Source organism: Leptosomus discolor, chromosome 1 (assembly GCF_034619465.1).
Source record: "Leptosomus discolor isolate bLepDis1 chromosome 1, bLepDis1.hap2, whole genome shotgun sequence".
NCBI classification, from domain to species: Eukaryota; Metazoa; Chordata; class Aves; order Leptosomiformes; family Leptosomidae; genus Leptosomus; species Leptosomus discolor.
Window position 1 is genome coordinate 88,990,904 of NC_141391.1, and position 20,099 is coordinate 89,011,002.

Sequence of the window (20,099 nt, forward strand, 5' to 3'; positions counted from 1 at the left end):
GCTAGGAACACAGAGCGCGATTTGATAAAGCGAATACAGCCTGACTCTTTACCTATACCCCCTACAGAGGCTTGCTCAACAAGCAGCATTCAATAGCTTGAATAATATTAAATGGGTTTCCGCCAACGCAGCTGGAGAGCTCTCCATTTCACTGGCATGGTTTGGGGTCTGGGGCAGATTTCATTCAAAAAGAAAAAAAGTAAAATTTTATTTCCCGTTTCTGAATGTATTTGCTGCAGCAATGCCATTTCTTCACGTGCCAGAAGAGCTCAAGGTTGGCAGGGTCCGGTACCATGGCATCTTCTCCATCCACGGGCCGCAGCCGTCGTGTGCCTGTGGGGACGAGTCCGGAGCGGGAGCTGACGGGGCTCCTCCCGCCAGCCCCGCTCGGTGCAGAGCTCCCCGCCGACCCGGCCTGGCCGCAGCAGCTGTAAGCAGCAAGACATGGACAGGAACTTGCACAAAAGTTTGGGTTTTTTTCCTCTCAGTCCCCAGTACCGTGTCTGGCAAGCACCGCCGGCAGGGCCTCCAGGCACCGCCAGGGAGTGGGGATGGGATAAGCTCTTCCTGAGATCTCCCTTGCTGTGCTCCGGTCTGTTTTCAAGCATCTTCCCCCAGAGCACGTTCCCTGCTGTCAGAGTTACCCCAGGTGTTCCTCACGCTTCTTCCCATCCAGCGGTTGAGTTTGTAGCTTGTTCTTCTGTCTCATGGTTAAAAAATAGATCTTTTACTTTTCATCCTCATCTCCCTCGCTCATGCTGCTGAGGGAGGCGGAGGCAGCTTTTGGAGAAGAGGGAGGGGAGGCTTTATTGAAGACCCAGGGTGGGGATGGAGAACGGGATGGGGAACGGCCTCGCGTAGGACTGCTGTTCGGGCTCTGCCGGGGAGAAAAAGCCTGGAGCATTCGGCCGCTTCGTTCCTGGAACATCTGCTTCTGCAAAAGCAAAGTGAAAAAAACGTTCTTTGAATAAATGCACAGAGGGAAGGTAGGTCTGTGGGCAGGCAGCCGTGGTGCTGCACCGTGCCTCTTACCTGGGAGCCAGCAGGGAGACCAGAGGATAGCCGCCTGCTCTGGAGCAGGGCCAGTTCAGCCCACACTTAGCCTTTGCCTCTTCTGCTGTGCTCGTAATAACCTGGTTTTTACATGACAAGGTTTTCTTAGATTGGGCACCCCTGGTGCGGGAATACCGGGTGTATTGTCCTAAGCCAGCCAGGGGGAACTCTGTTTGGATTTTTTGTATGTGTTGGTCACGCTCTGTCTCAAAAAGTCAATTTTCTGCCCAAACTCCCCTTGCTCCCAGGACCTTTTCCTTTTAGCATGCTGGGACGGACCACCCGTCTCCTGCTGAGCTTCCTGGCTGGCCTGGCCTTTTTTCCTCCTTCATTTCTCAAGGGAGGCAGCCCGGTGCCTGCCAAACGCTGGCAGCCACTTCCCAGCTACCTGGAGCAGCCACCACCCAAACCCTCCAATCGGGGATGGGAATGTCCGAATTCAGGTGCCTTTGTCGAAAAGAGAAACACGTGCAGCCTCTATGTTCTGCTTTGGGCTTTATTGTCATTTGTGCTTTGTAAAGCTGCAGTGGAGACCGGCCAGAGCTGGTGGGGTGGAAGAGAGCACCTTTTCCGTCAAGCAGTCTGCTACATGGTGGCAAATGCTGCTACTCGTTAGCGCCTACGTGGCCTTGCGTTAGGCTGCCCGGCTGGGTTACAGGAGGTCTGGCACGTACTGCGCGGCTGCTGCAGGCTTCACGTGGAAAACGCCAAACGCGAGTGCCTCGCTGCTCCTCCGGGGAGGCGGGGAACAAGAGGGCTCAGCCTTGGCTGGAGTACTGGGAGCTGGATCGCAGGCGATGCTCGGCTGGAATGGAAGAGCCAGCCCAGACAAAGGTAAGTTGCCACTCAGGTCTGAGAGCAGCAATCCCCTGCAGAACGTATTCTGGGTTTGCCTGCTTGGGCAGCTGCAGTCCACAGACTTTCTCAGCTTGAGTTTTCATTTTGTTCCTCCTCCCCTTCCCCCTGCAGCGACTCTGCTCTGTGATAACCTTCCCCCCAGCCAAGGAGTGTGTGGCTGCCCATCTTGCTCTTCCTCCCCCTCTTTGAAACTCTACTCCCTGCCAGCGGAGGGGCAGATGCTGGGTTTTCCCATCAGGTTTCTGGTGTTTGCTAATCCCGGGGGTTAACGACTGAGCACAAATACCAAACTGAACTGTTCCTCTGTGAGCTCCCTCACCCAGTTTCTATCTTTATCCCATTGGTCTTTATTAACTTAGTTTTAGAGCCTGGATGTCACCGCTGTTCAGAGTGGCAGACTTGTTCCCGCCTGCAGCCACACTTAGCAATGCTCTCGCCCATAAAGACCCACGGCACGTAACGTACCCCTGTGCTACGGCTAGGGCCAAAATAGTCAAGGCTTCCTAAAATCTCAGTAGTTAGCAGATGGTGGTTGCTCCTGATAAATGGTGCAAAGAAGCATTCGGATGGGGGAGGGTTTCTGCTGCCAAGACCCGTGAGGATGTCACCAGGGCTGGCAAAGCCCTGAAGCCTGTTGACATTCAGGGCTAGGAGTGCAAAACTTCTCTTTAGGTCACAGAAACTGAGGTTTTGGTGGCTTGACTTCATCTGTTTCATCCCCTCACTGAAAATAAACCCCAAAAAAAAAAAAAAAAAAAAAAAAAAAAAAAGCTGTTTGGTATGAAATATCTTTTCCCTGGCCAAGCAAAACACTTTGCATCCCTCCTGCCCCTGGCACCTTACCAGCCACTTCAAGAAGCTCAGTGACATTGTGGTGCTTCGGTACCGGTGCTGGGGGAGATCACAGTGTCACAGCTTGGCTGGTATCCCACGGGGCAGGGGATACCTGACTGTTCCTTGGGCCGCACAGGGCAGGGATGGAAAGGACAATCCCACCTTCCTGCGAAGGCCCTCAGCCAGGCCATAGGACACCTGCCTCCCGCTCCCTGTTTCAGCAAAGAGTTTGTTGGCTGAACAAGCTGGTGCACTCACACCTTCAGCAGGGTAAGTGCCCGGCCAGTCCGAATTGCCTCCCACATTAGTGCTTTAAGCACCAGGTTGCTGGCTGAAACCACAGCGGCTGCAGGAGGAGGAGGAGGAGGTGGTGGTGTAATTCGCCTGCCTCCAGAATGACTCTTCCCCTCCAGCTGCGCTCTAGCAGGGTCAGTAAGTCATGCCTTTCGCAGGCAAGGTCCTCCTAACGCGGGGCCCTCCTCGGGCCGTTGGGTGCTGAAGAAGTAGAACAAGTGTTAATGGCTTCCTTGGAGTGCCGGAGGGTTAGACAAGGCTGGGTGCACTCTAGACCTTTACCAGAGGTGGGAAAATAATTCCAAACCCTTGGTTCAAGCAAGTTCAGATACACCCAGCCAGTTGAGGGAGATAACGCTTTGCTTTCGGCAAACTTGCTCTGGAGGATTGCTGCTTTTGAGGGGCTGGTTCCTTCAAGGCTGTGCTCAGGTCCAGGCTGTGGATGCAGCCTGTGGCCTAAGCGCCGTCCCTGGGTTCTAGTTGCAACCTGTAAGATTTATCAGAGCCCCTGCTGCTGTCTGAGGTGATGCGGCCGTTTCCTGGCGCAACCGTCCCCGACTCCCCCTGCGCACTGAGCAGCAGGGAGCCAGCCCTTTGAAGGGACACCTCGTCTGAAGAGACACCTCTGAGGGAGACACAGGCACAGAAAGCCTGCCCTGTGAGCCTGGCTTTCTCTCCGCTGACCTGAAGTGCAGCTGCCTGCTCGTATGCATCTGAGAGGAGGTGGAACGAACCCCACTGCTTTCCGCTTCCATGGAGCGGCGTCTCTGCCATTAGGGCCTCCGTGCCGGGCTGCACGGTGGTCCTCTCTCTCACGCCAGAACAAAAGTTTAATGCTGCATTAATCGTTGTTTCTGACCCCTCTGTGACTCTCTCGACAGAAAAAAAACAGAGAGGGGGATTGCACAGGTGGGCAAAATTGCCAATGAATTATAGACTTCTTGACATTTGAAAACTGACATTTTGACCTTTTTCACAAATGGGCATTTTTTTGTGGGTTATGTGGCCCTTACTTTTAGAAAACTGATGCTAGCATAAAGTATATTACAATAATTATTTGTGAAATAATAATAGCATATTAATGGCATGCAAATTACTGATCTAGGAATCCAGCATGCCCATAACGATTCCTGTACTTTTAATGTCAACATTAAAAGCAACATCTAACTAACAGTGATGAGGCAAATTAATGTTAATAACAGTTTTGACACTAATAGCAAGTTATCACTATTTTAAAAGTCTTTCCTGTTGCCAAGGCTCAAGCTGATTTTAAAAAAGGCACACCCCCTCTCCGCTCGCTGTCACTGGTGCTTTTCCTACAACACCGTGAGATTTCACTCCTCTTGTTCTTAGCAAAGGTCTCTCTGGTTGCACCAGATTTCCTACTCTGTGGCTGGGGCACTAACTCAGTAAACAGGAGGCCACCTCCACCCCCCAAGCCCTCCCCTCACCCAAAGACCTTTGCAGAGCAGCTGTTCTCTACTCGAATTTGGGAAAATGTTTTCTCAGCAAAGGGTTTTTAAAAATGCCATCGGTGTGCAGTGTTGAGTGAGTAGAGCCAGGGAATGGGATCGAGGCTTTTAAATTCTTTTCCTCTCTCTGCACGGCCAAACCCATGTCGCCTCCTGTGCGTTTCACGTGCTCTGTTAGCGTTAGTTTTACTTATTCGGCACCTGCGGCTGCAGGACCATCCCGCACAGGGAACACTCGCCAAGCTTTATGGAGGGTAACTTGCAGAGGAAGCTTCACGTGGATGTGGTCAATGCAGGTAAACCTGGGCTTTTCATCAGGAGGGTGATCCTCTTCCCCTCCCCAAGGAAACTGATACTGTCAATGAACAAACTGCTAAATAAGGTAGTGGTTTATGTGGCTGGAACTGGCATTACTCAGAGAGCACCTGCCTTTGCATGGGACAGGCGTAGCTGTAAGGGGACTATAAAGATGCAGCCTCTGTTCTGAAGCCTTCACAGCCTAATTTTAGGCTTTTCTCAACTGAGTGGTAATCAACACGGCAAGTCAGGGCAGAGAAAAGATGAGAACTCCAGTAAGGGGCAGGTACTCCGTGCTTCGGTGGCACTGAGTAGTGACATGGCTGTGATGTGGGCTACTTAATTCACCGGGGTCTGTGACTCTGCCTGAGTGTTTGTTTATAAACAAACACCGCTGAGATCCTTTCAACAGAAGGTACCTTTCGGGATGGGAAGTTGTTCAGGTACGAACTGATAAGAGGTACCTGAGAGAACATTACGTGTGTCTTGGCTCTTTAAAAATGCTCCAATAGTATCAGGCTCTATTGACGTTTTGCCTCAAACTGTAATCCACCAGCAGTCAAAGCTTTGCACAAGCCTCTGGCAAAGGGTTTGCTTTCAAGTGAGGAGGGAGCTGCCTGACTCTCTGCGCACACACTCTGAAAACGTACCTCTGAAGCATCCTGCTGCTCTGCAGGATTTTGTCTAGCTCTTACTCTGCTCTCCTCAGCTCACCCTGCACTGCTTGCTGCTCTTCTCCGTGCTTGCTCACATTTCCTAGAACCGAGCAAAAAACTTCACTCAGAGCTTGCAACGAGGACAGCATGTCCGAGATGATGCCTGTACTCGGAGGGCTGGGCTGGGGCCTGGGCTTTCACCAGAACACAGCTTGTTGGAAAAGGACTGACTCCCAGCAGGAAGGTCTAGGAAGGTCTGATCAAAGAAATTATAAATTCTGCATTCAAATTAAGATTTGCTACTGCTTTCAATGTAGCAAAGGGAAGTGGTACAAGGAAAAACAAAGCTTCTCAAGGTTTGACAAACTATCAGACTGAAAGATGGGGGCTGGGACTCATTTGAGGCTCTGAAGTGTCACCAACTCGCCACTTGCTCAGTGCATGACTTTGGTTTGAGCAGGTAAGGCAGCTGCAGACTCTCAACTGCCTTTCCAAGGCACCTGGGGACCTTTGGTAAATGGGCTCTGTGGAGCAGGCATGTACCCAGGAGAGCTTTGAAAGTGCTTCAGTTCCACCTGAGCCTTCCCTGTAGTCAGTTAGATCAGCCTGGCTGCTCGACACGTCAAATCATTTCTTGGAACTTTAAATCAGTAGTTTTTAAAATTCTAAAATTGTCATCTCCTACTGCTGAAGCATGAAGAGAACTACTGAAAAAATTTTTCAATGGTCCTGTTTCCCTCACCACCTCCAGTGTGTAATTCCTCACTGATGTCTGTGTGGTCCCATTTAGCGCTAATGACAGACTGTATCAGCCTGTTTGCTCGTGCGTTGCTGTTATGCAGCTCTACCGAATGCAGTATCATACTCAGCATCGCACCTTCAGTAAGGACGGAAATTATCCCAAAGAAGCAACAGCCAGAAGCGGCAAATCCTCCCGCTGCAGTATTGGCATGCGTTAGTGGATTCAGCAAGAAGGTTTGGTGTTATCCTGCTGTGCTGGCTTCCAAAACAAAGACTGCAGCAAAAGAATCTGCTCTCGATCTGTGTTACAGAGGAGAAATAAAAAACACTCAGACTTCCTGGGATGGCAAAATACCTACCCAGGCTCCGTCGGGTCCAAACAGCTCTAAAAAGTTGCCAATAAATTCTCTGGACTTTTCTTCCCATTTCTGAATGAGGTCATGGCTCTTCTCTTCCACCTTGTAAACAAATTCTTTTGATTTTTCCTCCACATTCTTGACTTTTTCTTTCATTTTGTCCACCTGGTTTTGAAAGCGGTATTTCTTCTCCTGTTTTAAAAGTGTGGACAGAGATTGATATATAAGGACTTGAAAATAATTAGCCACTGACAGCTGAGAAGAAGAAAAAAATTGCATTAATGCATCCTAATACATATGGGCTTGGTTAACTATTCCCACGTTATTTTTATAAATGCAAATTCAACATTTGTGGAACGAAGTGCAGAAGGTGCATATTGAGAAGGCTGTCTTGTGCGATTACTGTGTTTAATGCACTACATGAATCTTTCCACATTTTCAAACTGAATGCACTTTGAAAATTATATGAATCTTGTTACTGATACAAGTGAGAAATTAATAGCTCACACTTAATGGTAAGCAAAGGGCACATCTCCCTGGGTTTCCTAGCAAACGCAGCCCACTGCTGACTTGCCAGCCTGGATGTTAACTTGGACCAAAATGTCTCTTTGGTTGGATTTCTGCAGAGCAGAAGGAAAACTCTCTCTTCACCTCCGAGCCTGGCTAATACAGGAGCTTCTGGCTGCAACAAAGATGTGCGTAGGCCGGTGGCTCGTGGCCAGCAAACTTCACAGAAAAAAGAGCAAACTCCTAATTGCTAAGTCACACAGAAAAAGAGAGAAAAAGAGAAGATAATGTTAGGGAGATCTCATCAGGCCAGGCTTCTAAAATACTTCAGGGTTAAAGGGCTTTTGTCTTGAAACCCTTCTGTGCTCTGCTCACGTACAGTACACCCAGCTAACTAAGGCTGTGCCCTTGAAGGTGTAATGGGCCTCGCAGAAGCACAGGTCACTATCGGCCTTTAATTTCCTGTGAACTTCATTTAATGGGCACTTGCATTTGCTTTTAAAACAAATACTGTTTAGTGCTGAGGTGGGTTTTATTCTAGCTCATGAATCACTGGACGAACTGTCTTTGCAAGCCACGAGGCCAAACAAAATCCTCACGGTCCAAAGAAACCAAACTCACCGTGCACCTAATAGGTGATCAACTCTTCCTTTATCAAGGAAACCAGCACTCTTCTGCCTTGGTGAAATCCTTTGGTTTTAATTTTGAAACACAGTCTCAGGTGCAAATCAGTATTTCTGCCTTTAAATTACTATAAGCTAAATAACCAAATGCCAGGAGGGACTTCAGGATACATCAGTGTCTGAGACTGGGGGAAGCATACCTTATGCAATAGTATCTTAACCTCAGAGCTGCTAAAGGATAAATTTGAGAATGCCCAAGGCATCCAGCATGCCTTAATTTAACTGGTATTTGCAATAGGGATCCTTCTGTGGAGCACTGACAAGCAGGATTTTTTAGAGGTGTAGAAGACTGAAAAAAAGCACAGTGAAATAAATATTTATGCCCTGTGACCTGTGATTTATCTGCCAGACTTCAAAATAAGAAACAAGTAAACAAAACCCTCAAGAAATGACACAATTCAGTCCTTCAGAAGGGGGTTTCCCAGCTCCAGGGAAGGAGGTGGGAAGTCCTGCTGTGAGCCAGCCCAATCACAAGGAAGATTTCAGTTATGTGGGTTACCTTATGGTAGGCCTTAAGACTTGAAACAGGAAATGGAGGAAAGTAAGCTTTCATTTCTGTTAAGTGTTTACGCCTCGCTGGAGGGTAAGGTGCAGTTCTGTACGTGGAAGACGAATAATTCGAGCCGTCTTTCCAAATGGCGCTCTTGCCCTCCCCATTGTGGCTCCTGATCTGTTCAGCATCATTTACACACCAGCTTCCCAACACGCTTCCTTGCCTTTTAAAAACCATTTTAGCTTTCTCCAGTCATCTCACTGCTCAGAGGTTGGGTTTGGGGTTTGGTTTTGTTTTCATCGTGTCACATTGTAGAGAAAGTTTGAGTATCAAAATCTTTGCTCTGTGTGCTGCCTTCTCACAACGGGAATAAAGAAAGAAATTGCATCTTGGGTGAGTGGCTGAGAAGCCTATGGGGGGGAGTGTGTGGGCTCCTTCCTAGCGTGTCATTAAGTCACCTACAGCTCAAGGAGGAAAGGGGAGCAGCAGCTTTGTTACAAATGTGAAAGCATAAGATGGAAACAAAGCTGCTAATTAATAGGAGCAATTAAAACTACCCTCAGCTTACCAGTTTCTTTTAAATTAAGTTCTTCCCAGCTATTTTAAAAGCAGCAGAAGGAAGATATCCTTTCTTAACCTTTACTCTACGTTCAAGGTCTTAGGACAGTGTTTCAGAAGCAAATGCAGATCGGTGTACTTACTTACATTTATAAAACTAACATTCAGCTCTTTGGCGGTGTATCCTCGCTGGAGGTTGCGCCGGGCGTACACGTCGTAGTCCCGGACGATCCTTGTGATGATATCCGATGTGGAGATCCCTTCGGTTCTCTGCGTTGGTACGAACATTCCTGAGCAAAGTGGGGAAAAGAAAGCCCGCTGAGAAGGCACGGCAGGACCAGGCACTGTGGCAGGTAGCTGACGATGAACACGAAAATGCCTGACCAAAGGTAAGACACTTGCAATTCTGCCTTGTTCCAGGTTCTTTTCTGTTGTTCCTGTGTGAGCTTAGGGAAGGCACTAGGTTGCTATACCGTTCATTTTGCCTCAAGTCTTCAGAACGGCTAAAACTTGCTCTCTTCACAGTGTCAGCTGTGATGTGGAAGTCATTAGACTGGCAGGGGCTACCGAGCCAGGAAGGCTAAACCTCGCAGTTGTGGCAGTTCACTGAGCAGCTCTTTCCGTAAGCGTAGCCCTTACTTAATGTTATAAAAAGGCGCAGGGGCCGGGGGGTTGGCTTCCGCTCTCGCTGTTGAAAGGCCATTTGCTGCTCTCCTGTGTATTTCCATTCCTGTGCTGCACCATCTGACGGTGTTTGTTCTGCTGAGTAAAACAGACCAGCCTCTGGCCTCGGCCAGGAAGCACCTTCAGGTAAAAGATGCATTGTAGTAACTAGAAAGCAGCCTGGAGGTGCCAGTAGCTTGTAACAAGAAGGTGAAGCGTAATGGTAATATGAACAAACATGGATGTACTATGGGGACTGAGGGTATTGATCTCCATAGCCCCTGTTTCATGTCCACCCGACCACGTCAGTGGCTGCATAAACCACTCTTCCTGCTCCGACAGATCAGTGCCTGAGAAAACTGGCCATTTATTAATACTGCTTGTATTTTCCACCATGCAGCTGAGGTATATATTGCTTTTTAATTGCTCCTCATCAAGACAGGATCACTTGAACTGTTAATGCAGGTCACAAAGGCACTAATAGCAGAGTGCTAGCACACCTTGGTTTAGTAGTTATTTAGGGCTACAAAAAATTGCCACGACCACTTACACATAATTGCAACATCAAGCTGCTGATGAGAGAGAGCTGTGAGATAAGACTAGAAATGCTTTTGCAAAAACGTTGTGCTTTGTCTTAAAAGGGTGCTGTAGCTACTGGCAAATTAATCCTCGCACGTTCGCTTGAAGTAGGCAGAGATTGCTAGCTAATTTCACAGGGTTAGAAAAAGATCTGGGGAAGGAATCAAGAAGCTTAGCAGCCTCTTGTGACTAAATGCTATGTGATATTTTTTCGTTCTGGTCTCTAATTAATACTCTGCTAAAAAATAGATTATTTTAATTACGAGCAGAGAAGTTTCCCTGATCGTGCTTTTCGGGCTTGCAGCAGTCACTCAGGAAACTATTTTTGGAAGCAGTGAAACCCACTTTGAACCAGAAGCCTTTATAGATAGAAGCTACAAGAATATATGAATAAAATCCAAACCCTACCCTTGCTAAGCCAAAAGTGGAATTGTTTTCGAGTAGATGCACAAACCCGTGTATGAGAACATTAACTTTAGTCACTGATTTTGCTTTCATATGCTTCATGTGTTGGACTGATTCATGTTTTCCAAAGCAATTGTTCGCAGATGTGCAGAGGTTTAGTCAGCGCATCGCTACCCAGCTCACCGTTGTCCATACGCCCTCCCTCCCACCTACTGAAGGGAGTGGGGAAATGGGAGCCTGTGGGAACCGACGCAAGGACCTCCACAGTTCCCCTCTGCTTCTCTGCTCCCCAACAACCTGATGTGGGAAAATGGGAGTACTGGGACTAAGGAAAATGCACAAATGCACCCACAGCATTGTTCTATTTAAAACAAAATCCCCTAGGAGAAAGGGGAAATTCACTGTTGTAATAATGCTGTTCTGGAGCGTTAGGACTATTACAGCACTAGATCTCAAAACTCTTCACAAATAAGGCAACATTATTCCCAGTTTATATGTAAAAAAATTCAGTCACTTCTCCAGCATCTCACAGTGATAGCCACAGGACAGACCACCAGTCCCTCAAGCTGTAAGTCCATACTCTATTCTGCAAAGTTTGAATTTCTTGTCAGGACACGTACACACTGCACCCGTGCCCAACAACAGCAGAGAAGGACATGCCAGGTTTGGGCAATCTCTAGCTCAGTCTGGTAACAATGCAGTGACACCAAGGGCTCCTGTCATGTTGCGCTGTGCACTCAGCACCTTATAGAAGAAAAGCAAAATAGCTGCCTGTCCAGCACACATGCTGTATGTCCCGCGGTGACCTGTCCTTACCAGAGGTACCTTTGTTCCGCTGCCTAATGAAGTAAGCTGGTGCTGGCCCTGAAACTGTAGAACAGCAGTTCCCAAAGGAAGGTTGTGAGTCTGACACCACAGTGAGGTTTGCAAGAGGAAAAAGATTAAGAACTGCTGCTATAAAAAGCTTATTCTTTCAGCCCAGGTCAATACCTGGTCTACTGCTGTTATTGTATAGCTTGAGAAGGTCACTTTGCATGACAAGTCACCATCAGGCAGATTTCCTCTGGAATTTTTTTAAGTCTCCAATATACATGTTTACGCAGACCAGGAAGAGGATGGATTCTCTAGTGTTCAAAGCAGCACCTCCAGGGAGCAGGAGAAGAAAGGTATGATCGGTTCCTCCTCCCGCCCTGTTCACTGTGTTAAGATAGCTGCTGCTGGCGAACAGTGGCTTAACGTTATCTCCTCAGACTTAATTCAGCTTCCTTGAACTGAAGAGATACAAACTCCTGATGATTTCAGCATGTTCACGTTCAGTGTAACACGGTAATCAACCAATCATCTGCTAAATAGTTGTGGCAAATGAATTACTCTGGTACTAGTAATCACTCTGCCAGTCTAGTGAAAAGAACCTTCGGTGCAAATCGAAAGTGGATCCTAATGACTCCTGAAGGCTGCCTGTGCTTGCCTGTATTCAGGACTGGGCTGTGTCAAGGAATCATCAGTTTGCAGTTATCAACAAATGACTGAAGTTGGCTGGGCTGCTATGGGAACTAAACTCATTTTCATCTGTTCAAAGCTCTTAGTCGAGCACCCTAAAATTGTTCTAAAAACCCAGATGGGACTCTCTCATGACAGATCTGAATGGTTTCCTGGGGGTTATGGCAGGAATTCAGCCAAGGACATCTGTTGTGGTTTTACAAAGTGCATCTTTCTGAAGTCAGCAGTACCTATTGCTAGGGTGTAAGAGAATATGTTATAATCTCTACTGCTTCTCTTCCAGCAGTTGACTGTGGTCAAAAGGCAGTAAAAGAATTTGAGTTGAGGCTGAAAAGGAAGGTGCTAAAAATGTAAAGTGGCCCTTACCTGCTTCCTTTATGTGTTTGTATACATCATCTGAGCCAGCAGAGGAGTACGGGATGTCATCGTGGGCTACAAAGTCAATCTGCCAGTGAACAGAAGAAGAATCACATGCCACCATCACTGAATTTTGGTTCAGTGGGGGTCGTTGTGGAGGATCATCTCTTTTCTTGACTTCAGCTGACTTGCTTTTGACATTCTCATCCTAAAGTCATCACCTAGAATATTGCACTAGATTTAGGCCTACAACTGCTGTGTGGTATGATCGATTATGAAAGAACAGAAAGCTTGTCTCCAGAAGCGCTGCCATTAACACATCACTCTTGCTGGCTCTGTGTGGTATCCTGTAGAAAACGTGAGACACCCGTTCCCGCTTTTATTGCTACTGGAAGAGCTAAGTCAAGTGGCAAAGCCTTGGCTTTCAAAACCGTGGCGGCAGGATTATTGACTCTGCTTCCTTAGGGCTGGGCGTACATACAGGTATACCTAGTACTGTCATGCTGTCCTTTCGTCACTCAGTTGCGCGGACACTAAAATACATCCTACTTAATTATGCTTTCGTTAAGATTCATATATATTGCAAGACAGTCAATAGCATGTAAAAAATTCTATCCCGCCTTTTAGAGGACACATGACATTTTTACTTATTTCTGGCCAATTGTTGCACCTGTTAACATTAAAAAACACGCCTTTAATGCAAGACATTAACAGGACTTTAGTCACTACGTGGTAACTTTCCAGGTTCAAGATCTCCTTTCCTGAAAGTCAATTTGTAAATAATTCTTCAGTGTTATTTTGGAATTGAAAAATCCCACTACAGAAATCATCTCAGCACATTGAGAAAAAAAGGCAAGACAAATATAACATTTTCTGATAAAGACGGAGGCAAGCAATGCCATGTACTTAATTTCAGTGACTGGAATTAACTGAATTAAATAATTTGCTCCAGCTAAGAAAATTTCACAGACTTGCTGTCTATTCTCAACTGTCAGTCTACAAAGGGGAAGGGAGGGATAAGGGGAGAAATGTACCTTATGTTTTTCAAGGAACTCGGGTGTCAGCGTCCAGGGTGCATCTCTGATGACCTCATCCACATAACGACAGTGCCTGAGGGCTTCATACCGCTCAGTTTCATTCATCACAGTGAAGCCTTTGAATTTATGAGTTAAATCATCACTGCAAACTAAAATATGGAAGTATCAACAAAATGGCTCCACACAGAAGAATTAGCATGACCAGCAGTTGATTATTTCTTGATAATTCCATTAAGCACTTAGTTACTAGCTTAGCTAATTTTGGGGTGCTCCAGGGCATCTAAGAGTTCTGCTTAGGGTTGGCAGGTACAACCATAGACTTCTGACAGATCCCTCCCTTTCTGGAGCTGCAGCTAGAGCCCAAGTGAGATACTGTAGGACATCTCAGGTGGTACGGTACGCACATGTTGACGTCAGCTCAATCCCAAGACAGTTTGGGATTTCATGGGCTGTGAAATTTCAGGGGTGATGGCCAATGCTTTAAAAACAATCAAAAAGCGCAGTGTCGGCAATCACAGAGCGCTCGCAAACTTCATGTATCACAAAACAACTGAGGCAGGAAGGCACCAACTGGACATCCCGTAATCCACCCGCCCTCCTCACAGCAGGGTCAACTACAGCAGGTTGCTCAGGGCCATGTCCAGCTGGGTTGCCAAAGACGGAGACCCCTCAGCCTCTCTGGGCCTCCTGTTCCTGCTTTTTGTTCTTACATAAACAACACTCTAAATGATGAATTTGACAACAAAGCTCTAAATCACAGCAGAACAATTTCTCACTAAATAAACACTGATGGAAAACAAGTCACAGCAGATTTTATGGGAATCTGTCTCTGAGTTCAGCAGGTTTCATAGAAAGAGAAATAAGGCTTGTGCCATGTTCAAATGGGAAATCGCAGAAGGAAGCCCCATGGAAAGGACTGTGAGAAGCCATATGCTCTAGTGGAATGAGCAGAATTAAAGGTCCAGAAATCCTGCTGCTTTAACTCTGGATGTACCAATACTGTGTCACATTGCCTTTAAAATGAGGGGAAGCAACACCCATGTTACCAGAGGACTATAAATTTAGGTACTGTCTTTCTACCTACACAACATTGTGTAAAACCTAGTGACAAGTCCCCACAACTGTAACTCTGTCCAATATTATAGCTACAACAGTCATCCAACACCCCACATGGAATAATGTGATACCCATTTATAGCTGAGTTGACAGTGGTTGTCCTTCACCACAGGTCAAACCTGTGCCTTTGGATCTTGCTTGTCTGTGGCACTGGGACAAACAGTAAATGCACTTGATAAATGCAATATTATTAGTGCTGCAGGGAAGTGTGAGAGCAGCCCTACAGCTGCTGCTTCTTTCTAATTTGAAAACATCAACCTATCAGGCAAGGCACTGGCAAAGATGCAGTCTTTTTTTGAGATCTAAAATGGATGTTCTTGCTGTGATGGTCGTTAAGGACCTTTAAAGTAGGAAAAATGTAGGAAGGCTTAGATAGCCCCAGAGTTTGTGCAAAATTCAAAGCCAGATAATAATACACATATGAATTTCAGCTAGCAAAATGCTACTCTATCCTATTATGCCATTTTTGATGCCTGCTGACAAGAAATTTAATGGCTATCAAAGCATTTTCAGCAGAAAGATCCCTTCTGAGACTGTATTTATATTTATTTACAGCCTTTATGCCATCTTAAAGCTACCCTCTCCTGGAAGAAAGGGTGTACTAAAATGATTGGAAAATAGTAATTTTTGCTTGAATTCTTTAGTAAGGTTTGATTTTGTTGTTTCATTACTGTTTGTTCATGTACAGTGCAGACACAATATCGCTATAGTTCCTTTTGATTCTGTCATACCTGGTCTAATGACTGATTTGGGAAGGTATAAATGTTTCTTTAAAAAAAAAATAATCTTAGCTTCAAATAATTGTCTTCACAATGAGAAATAGAAGGGATTGGTTGGGAAGGTATAAATGTCTCTTTAAAAAAAAAATCTTAGCTTCAAATAATTGTCTTCACAATGAGAAATAGAAGGGATTGGTTATGGTGCCCACAAAGATAATCGACACCCGTGCTTTTGCAGCACAAATTGTATGTGGGCGTGGAAAGGTGCCCATTTTTCAAACATGCAAAGACACAGTGATTTGCAGGGAAAAGGTGCTGATGAGTGCTGGCTGCTTTGTCCTTCACTCCAAAAATAAGGACAAAGTGAAGCTATGCCATGAATTTCAAAGAAGCCAGGCTTTTGCCCCAGAGCTCCTTCCCTGATCTGGGACAACCCCCCCCCCCACTCCTTTGAAAGCAACAACAAAACCTACATAACTTGCATTTTTTTAAACCTCACAGTCTTGCACCTCCACTTGCTTCTTCTGTAAGCTATCTGGCTCAGCAGGAAAACAAGAGAGTCTTAAATGTTTCCTTTATAACAAAAAGATGGCTCCTTTCCCTCCCAGGAAGCTCCACGGGAATTGCCACAATTCCCAAACTTCAGAGTAAAACCAAAAAGTGTGTTTATAAGGAGATTTTGCTTTTCCTCTATGTTGGGTCTTTTTTTCACCCCTTTCAACTGATTTGGGACAAAGATGCAAAATAAAATATCTTACAAAGTGTTTGAAGGTTGCATTCACATTCACTTTATCATCACTGCTGTAAGCATCTGAGCGGCTGAAGGTTGCTGTGAAATGTTTATGTGCAGGGAAACTGGAACCAAAATGGATGTTTATGAAGCCTCACAAGAGTAAGGCTTGCACAGCCATCTAGGCAGGAAGGAGACACTCTCCGGTGACTCCTCAGGCGCATACCAACTGCTGAACAGCTGTTAGCCAGCCACGCAGCAAAAAAAGAGAAGATATTCATAGCAAAAAACCTGATAATAAAGTAACCTGCCCGGGTGAGCTGAAGACTACATTCAAATCATGACCTACATTTGGGTCTCAAATGGTAATGGGCCGGATTTAGCTTCCCTGCTGGTATTGAAGGCTGGGTCTGCACACACAGTACTGACCTGGCAGCCAGGGGCCGTGGGCTGTGCCTTGCTGGTGGAGGGACCGAGGAGCCAGAAATAAATGAGCGGTTGATCTCATTCACTCATCTCCATCTTTGAACAATTTTGAGTGAATAACTGAAAAAGGTAAATTATTCATATGGAGCTATTCTAAGCTCAGAATCATGCAGGCACCTGCTTTAACTAGAGTGGGAACTATGCCTGTGCTGCTGAGGGCAGAATTTGACTTTTACTTTAATTGATGCAATTGTGAGACGTAATTCAAGGCAAATCGCCTATAGAAAGCCCCCAGAGTGAAAGCAGCATTCAAAGTCATAGCGTATAAACAGCTGGGGGTGCGAGCACGGCAATACTCTGATACTGAAGCACAGAAACAAAAATCCAGCGCAATAAATAACTCTGATCTTACCTCCTACTAATAAGTAGCTATTTGGAAATAGAGTTTTGGCTTGCATAAGAGCTCTAGCATGGCCAGAGTGGAAGAGGTCAAATATCCCATCTGCGTACACTCTGACAGGTCTGTCAACTGTGGAGAAAGAAACACAACGGTGATTTTCAGACCCAAAACAAGTTGCATTTAATTCTACTGGAGAGGTTTTTGTTCCCAGATCAGATAACTGTGGAGATATTCCCCAGTTCTGATGTTCAAAAGCACCATGGGTGAACTCACAGTATTTTATCTTCCTCACTACTTGCTATTCTCCGTATTCTCTGCTGTTTTCTCTCAGACTTAGCCTATTTATTATCATCCATCATCCCCATATTCTAATTTAGCAAAAATGTCATCTTCCTGCCTCATTCAGAGTTCTACCATATGTCTTGTTCTTTTCTCTCTGCCTTTCTAGTCAGTTCTGCCTTCTGGATTTTTTTCTTTTTTTTTTTTTTCCTTATTTTTTCCTACCATCTCCCTTTTCCTCCCTTCTTATCCGTGACTTTCTTTTTTCCACAGCTTGACACTGTAAAAACGTATTGCTTACTTCTTCCACATAAACTTTTCACTTCCCTTTTCTCATACTTCCCCCAAGCTCTTCTCTTCTTTCTAACGAGCCTGTAATTTCTTTTTTCTCACCATCCTCCTGCTATCACCCTTATAACCCTTGCTTTACAACACCTTCAGCAGCAGCCTCCAGATAGAAAAAGGACTTGCTTTACCAAATGACACACTTGACAGCTGTGCCACCTCCGAGCAAAGGACAGAGGAGATGAGAGCAACAGAGCTCCAGCCTCCAAGAACTGTGCTTCAGTGTCTCAGAGAGATGTGTTTGCTCTCAGGACACCCAACAATCCATGGGAGAACATTGTTCCTTGCAGAGCTGACTGGAAAGCTGTGGCTTACCCCCTATGAAGTGTATGTACTTTTAAAGCTTATTTTAAATAAGTAAAATAAGTAAACAAAGGCTTTTAAAAAATCATCTCTTGGAATTTAGCGGGGCTGAAGTATGTATTTGGAACTTTATGTGAAATCATCCCGTTTCCCCAGCCCAGTCACAAATGTCCAGGTAAAGAAATTTGGCATGGTTTCTTTGCAAAGGGCAAATGGCCTTTAAGACCACTTAAGTTCTGATGTGACCAACAAGCACATTAGTGAAAGAGGAGTCTTCCAGCATACAGAGGCAGTACAGGAAGAGAATCCAGGAGGGGGCCACTACACAACACACTTTTCAGGCTGGCTGGAGCGGGCTGGCAAGCCTTCCTTCCGACCCACACGAGACATCCATGAAAGCATTAAACTCTAGCTTGAAATGTTTTCTCTTGTTGTTTCTCTAGCAGCAGATAATGGTCCTGTAGTTGCTGGTTTCTTCCCCGTTACCTGATAACACCAGATACCAGCCTGGCCTTTCAGCTTCCACGTGGAAGGCACAAGTGAGCATTGAAAGATGTTTGTAAGGGAGAGGCTGGGCTTTGGCAGCGCCCATGGTCCTGCTGATGTAGCTCTCTACACATACCTGGTGTTCCCAGGCGGGCTTGTGCAATGGTTAGCTTCTCATGGGGGGCTTGGCACTGACAGCTTGTTTCGTCTGCAAATGGAGCAGGTGCCGTCAGAGTCTGGAAGGAGAAAAGACCAAAGAAAGTAAATTTGTTTTTTCCATCAAGTAGTTAAAAAAGAACCATTTAACGGTGGCAGGATCCTGTAACCAGGCTTAATGCTGGTCTGCTTTCTGGGTTTTTTTTGCTTTTTGGTCACCGCTTAGCATACACAATTCACACAAGGTAAAATGATGAGGAAAATAAAGATTTCTGGACACATCATGCAACTTAATTCTTTGTCTCTGTTGAGAAGCTCAAGCATTTTTGAGATGGGTGCGGGTACATAACTTTTCTGTTTGCAGAACAAAGGCAGGTTTGGTGGCCCAAGCAGCTTAATCCTTGGTTTGGTCTCAATGACTCCAAAGGCCCAACATGCAAAATGTATTCTGCTACCTGTAAATAATAGCTGGAAAAACTAATTGGGGTTTAGAAAGCTGCAAACGAGCCACCTCTTCACAAGCACCAGTTCCATCCACTGACATCAGTACAGATAACTGGAGCTACAGGTTGTTTGGTTGTGTTTTTAATCAGAATCTTGTGTATTTCAAGGAGCCATTCAAAATAAAGGCAAGAATGCAACCAGAAGTCCCACCTAACTAGAGCTAACTGAGCTGCAACTTCTTTTTCTGCTCTGACACATACTGTAGTAGTACTAAAATGCTCTGTGATCAGAGCACCACAAAAGTACTTGCTCTGAAGGGCTTATAACCTGAAGATATAAGATAGAGAGTGAGGATGTGCGAAGAATGACGTGTCATTATCTGTCAGGAAACTTGATTACAGAAATTGTATTTTCTACCCGTGCCTATGTAGGAAGTTATCAGTGATCAGAACCTCAGATATTTATTATCTGCCATATGGTCTGATATGGAAAAATATGCTCTTGGCTTGAAATCTTTACGAAATCATAGCTGAGTTTTGGTTTGCTTTGTTTTTGTGAGATGAGGTGGTGGTTGAGACGAGCTGAAGGAAATCTGTCACTTACTTTGCTTCACCGTGCTTCAGCTGGGACCTCGTGCCCTTGCTGCTGTGGTTTGGTTGGGTTCTGACAGTGACCCCTTGTGTGATGTACACCTGTCATACCAGTCTGAGCACCCATGGTTGATTGTAACAGAATTTCTCTTCCCCTTTACGCTTTTTTTCAGCTTTTAGATGCTGAATGCTTAGTCACCAAGCATTTCTTTTCTTTAGCATCCCTGAGACACTTTAAGGCACGTCATGCCTAATTGCTGCTGACCTCTGGGCTCACTGGCTTGTTGCACGGAAAGCTCAGAGGACAGTAGTAAAACTGCAAGAAAGACTTAAAAGATTCATATGCAGCTTATTCTGCTGATTTAGTATTCATTTTGTTTACCAAAAGCACTAACATTTTATGTAGATTTCTTTTTTTTTTTTTCCTTCCATTTTCTTTCCTTTTTTTCATCATCTCAAATGTTGCAGGAAATCATCATGATTAGTGATGAAAATCACAGCATCTCTGCACAGACAAGGTTAAAAACGGAGAAACTATGACCAAGTCCAAGTTTCTGTCTAGGTTTCGTGGACAGGAACGGTTCATCGGGCCACCCACGCCGCACAGTGCAGAACACTACACATTATCATACTGTGCCAGCTCCTTCCTTTATTTTCTAAATACTGTCTTTTTGCTTCTGGCTTTGCAATCGCTGTGTGCTAACCTGTCTTTTTATCTCCAAGCAAGGTCAAGTTACATGGCAGCCCATACAGCCTGGTTCC

General features: G+C 45.6%; 1 protein-coding gene across 1 annotated transcript in view; it reads right to left on the reverse strand.

The window, feature by feature from the left end:
• Window positions 1-727: 727 nt before the first annotated feature.
• Window positions 728-20,099, reverse strand: part of PCYT1B (phosphate cytidylyltransferase 1B, choline) — a 31,028-nt gene continuing 11,656 nt past the window's right edge. Inside the window, exons 2-8 of the mRNA XM_086468532.1 lie at window positions 18,284-18,383; window positions 16,747-16,863; window positions 13,341-13,492; window positions 12,316-12,394; window positions 8,950-9,092; window positions 6,565-6,753; window positions 728-934 (exon numbers count right to left, since the gene is read on the reverse strand). Of these exons, the coding sequence (XP_086324658.1) occupies window positions 728-934; window positions 6,565-6,753; window positions 8,950-9,092; window positions 12,316-12,394; window positions 13,341-13,492; window positions 16,747-16,863; window positions 18,284-18,383 (987 nt within the window). The remainder of the gene's footprint in view (window positions 935-6,564; window positions 6,754-8,949; window positions 9,093-12,315; window positions 12,395-13,340; window positions 13,493-16,746; window positions 16,864-18,283; window positions 18,384-20,099) is intronic.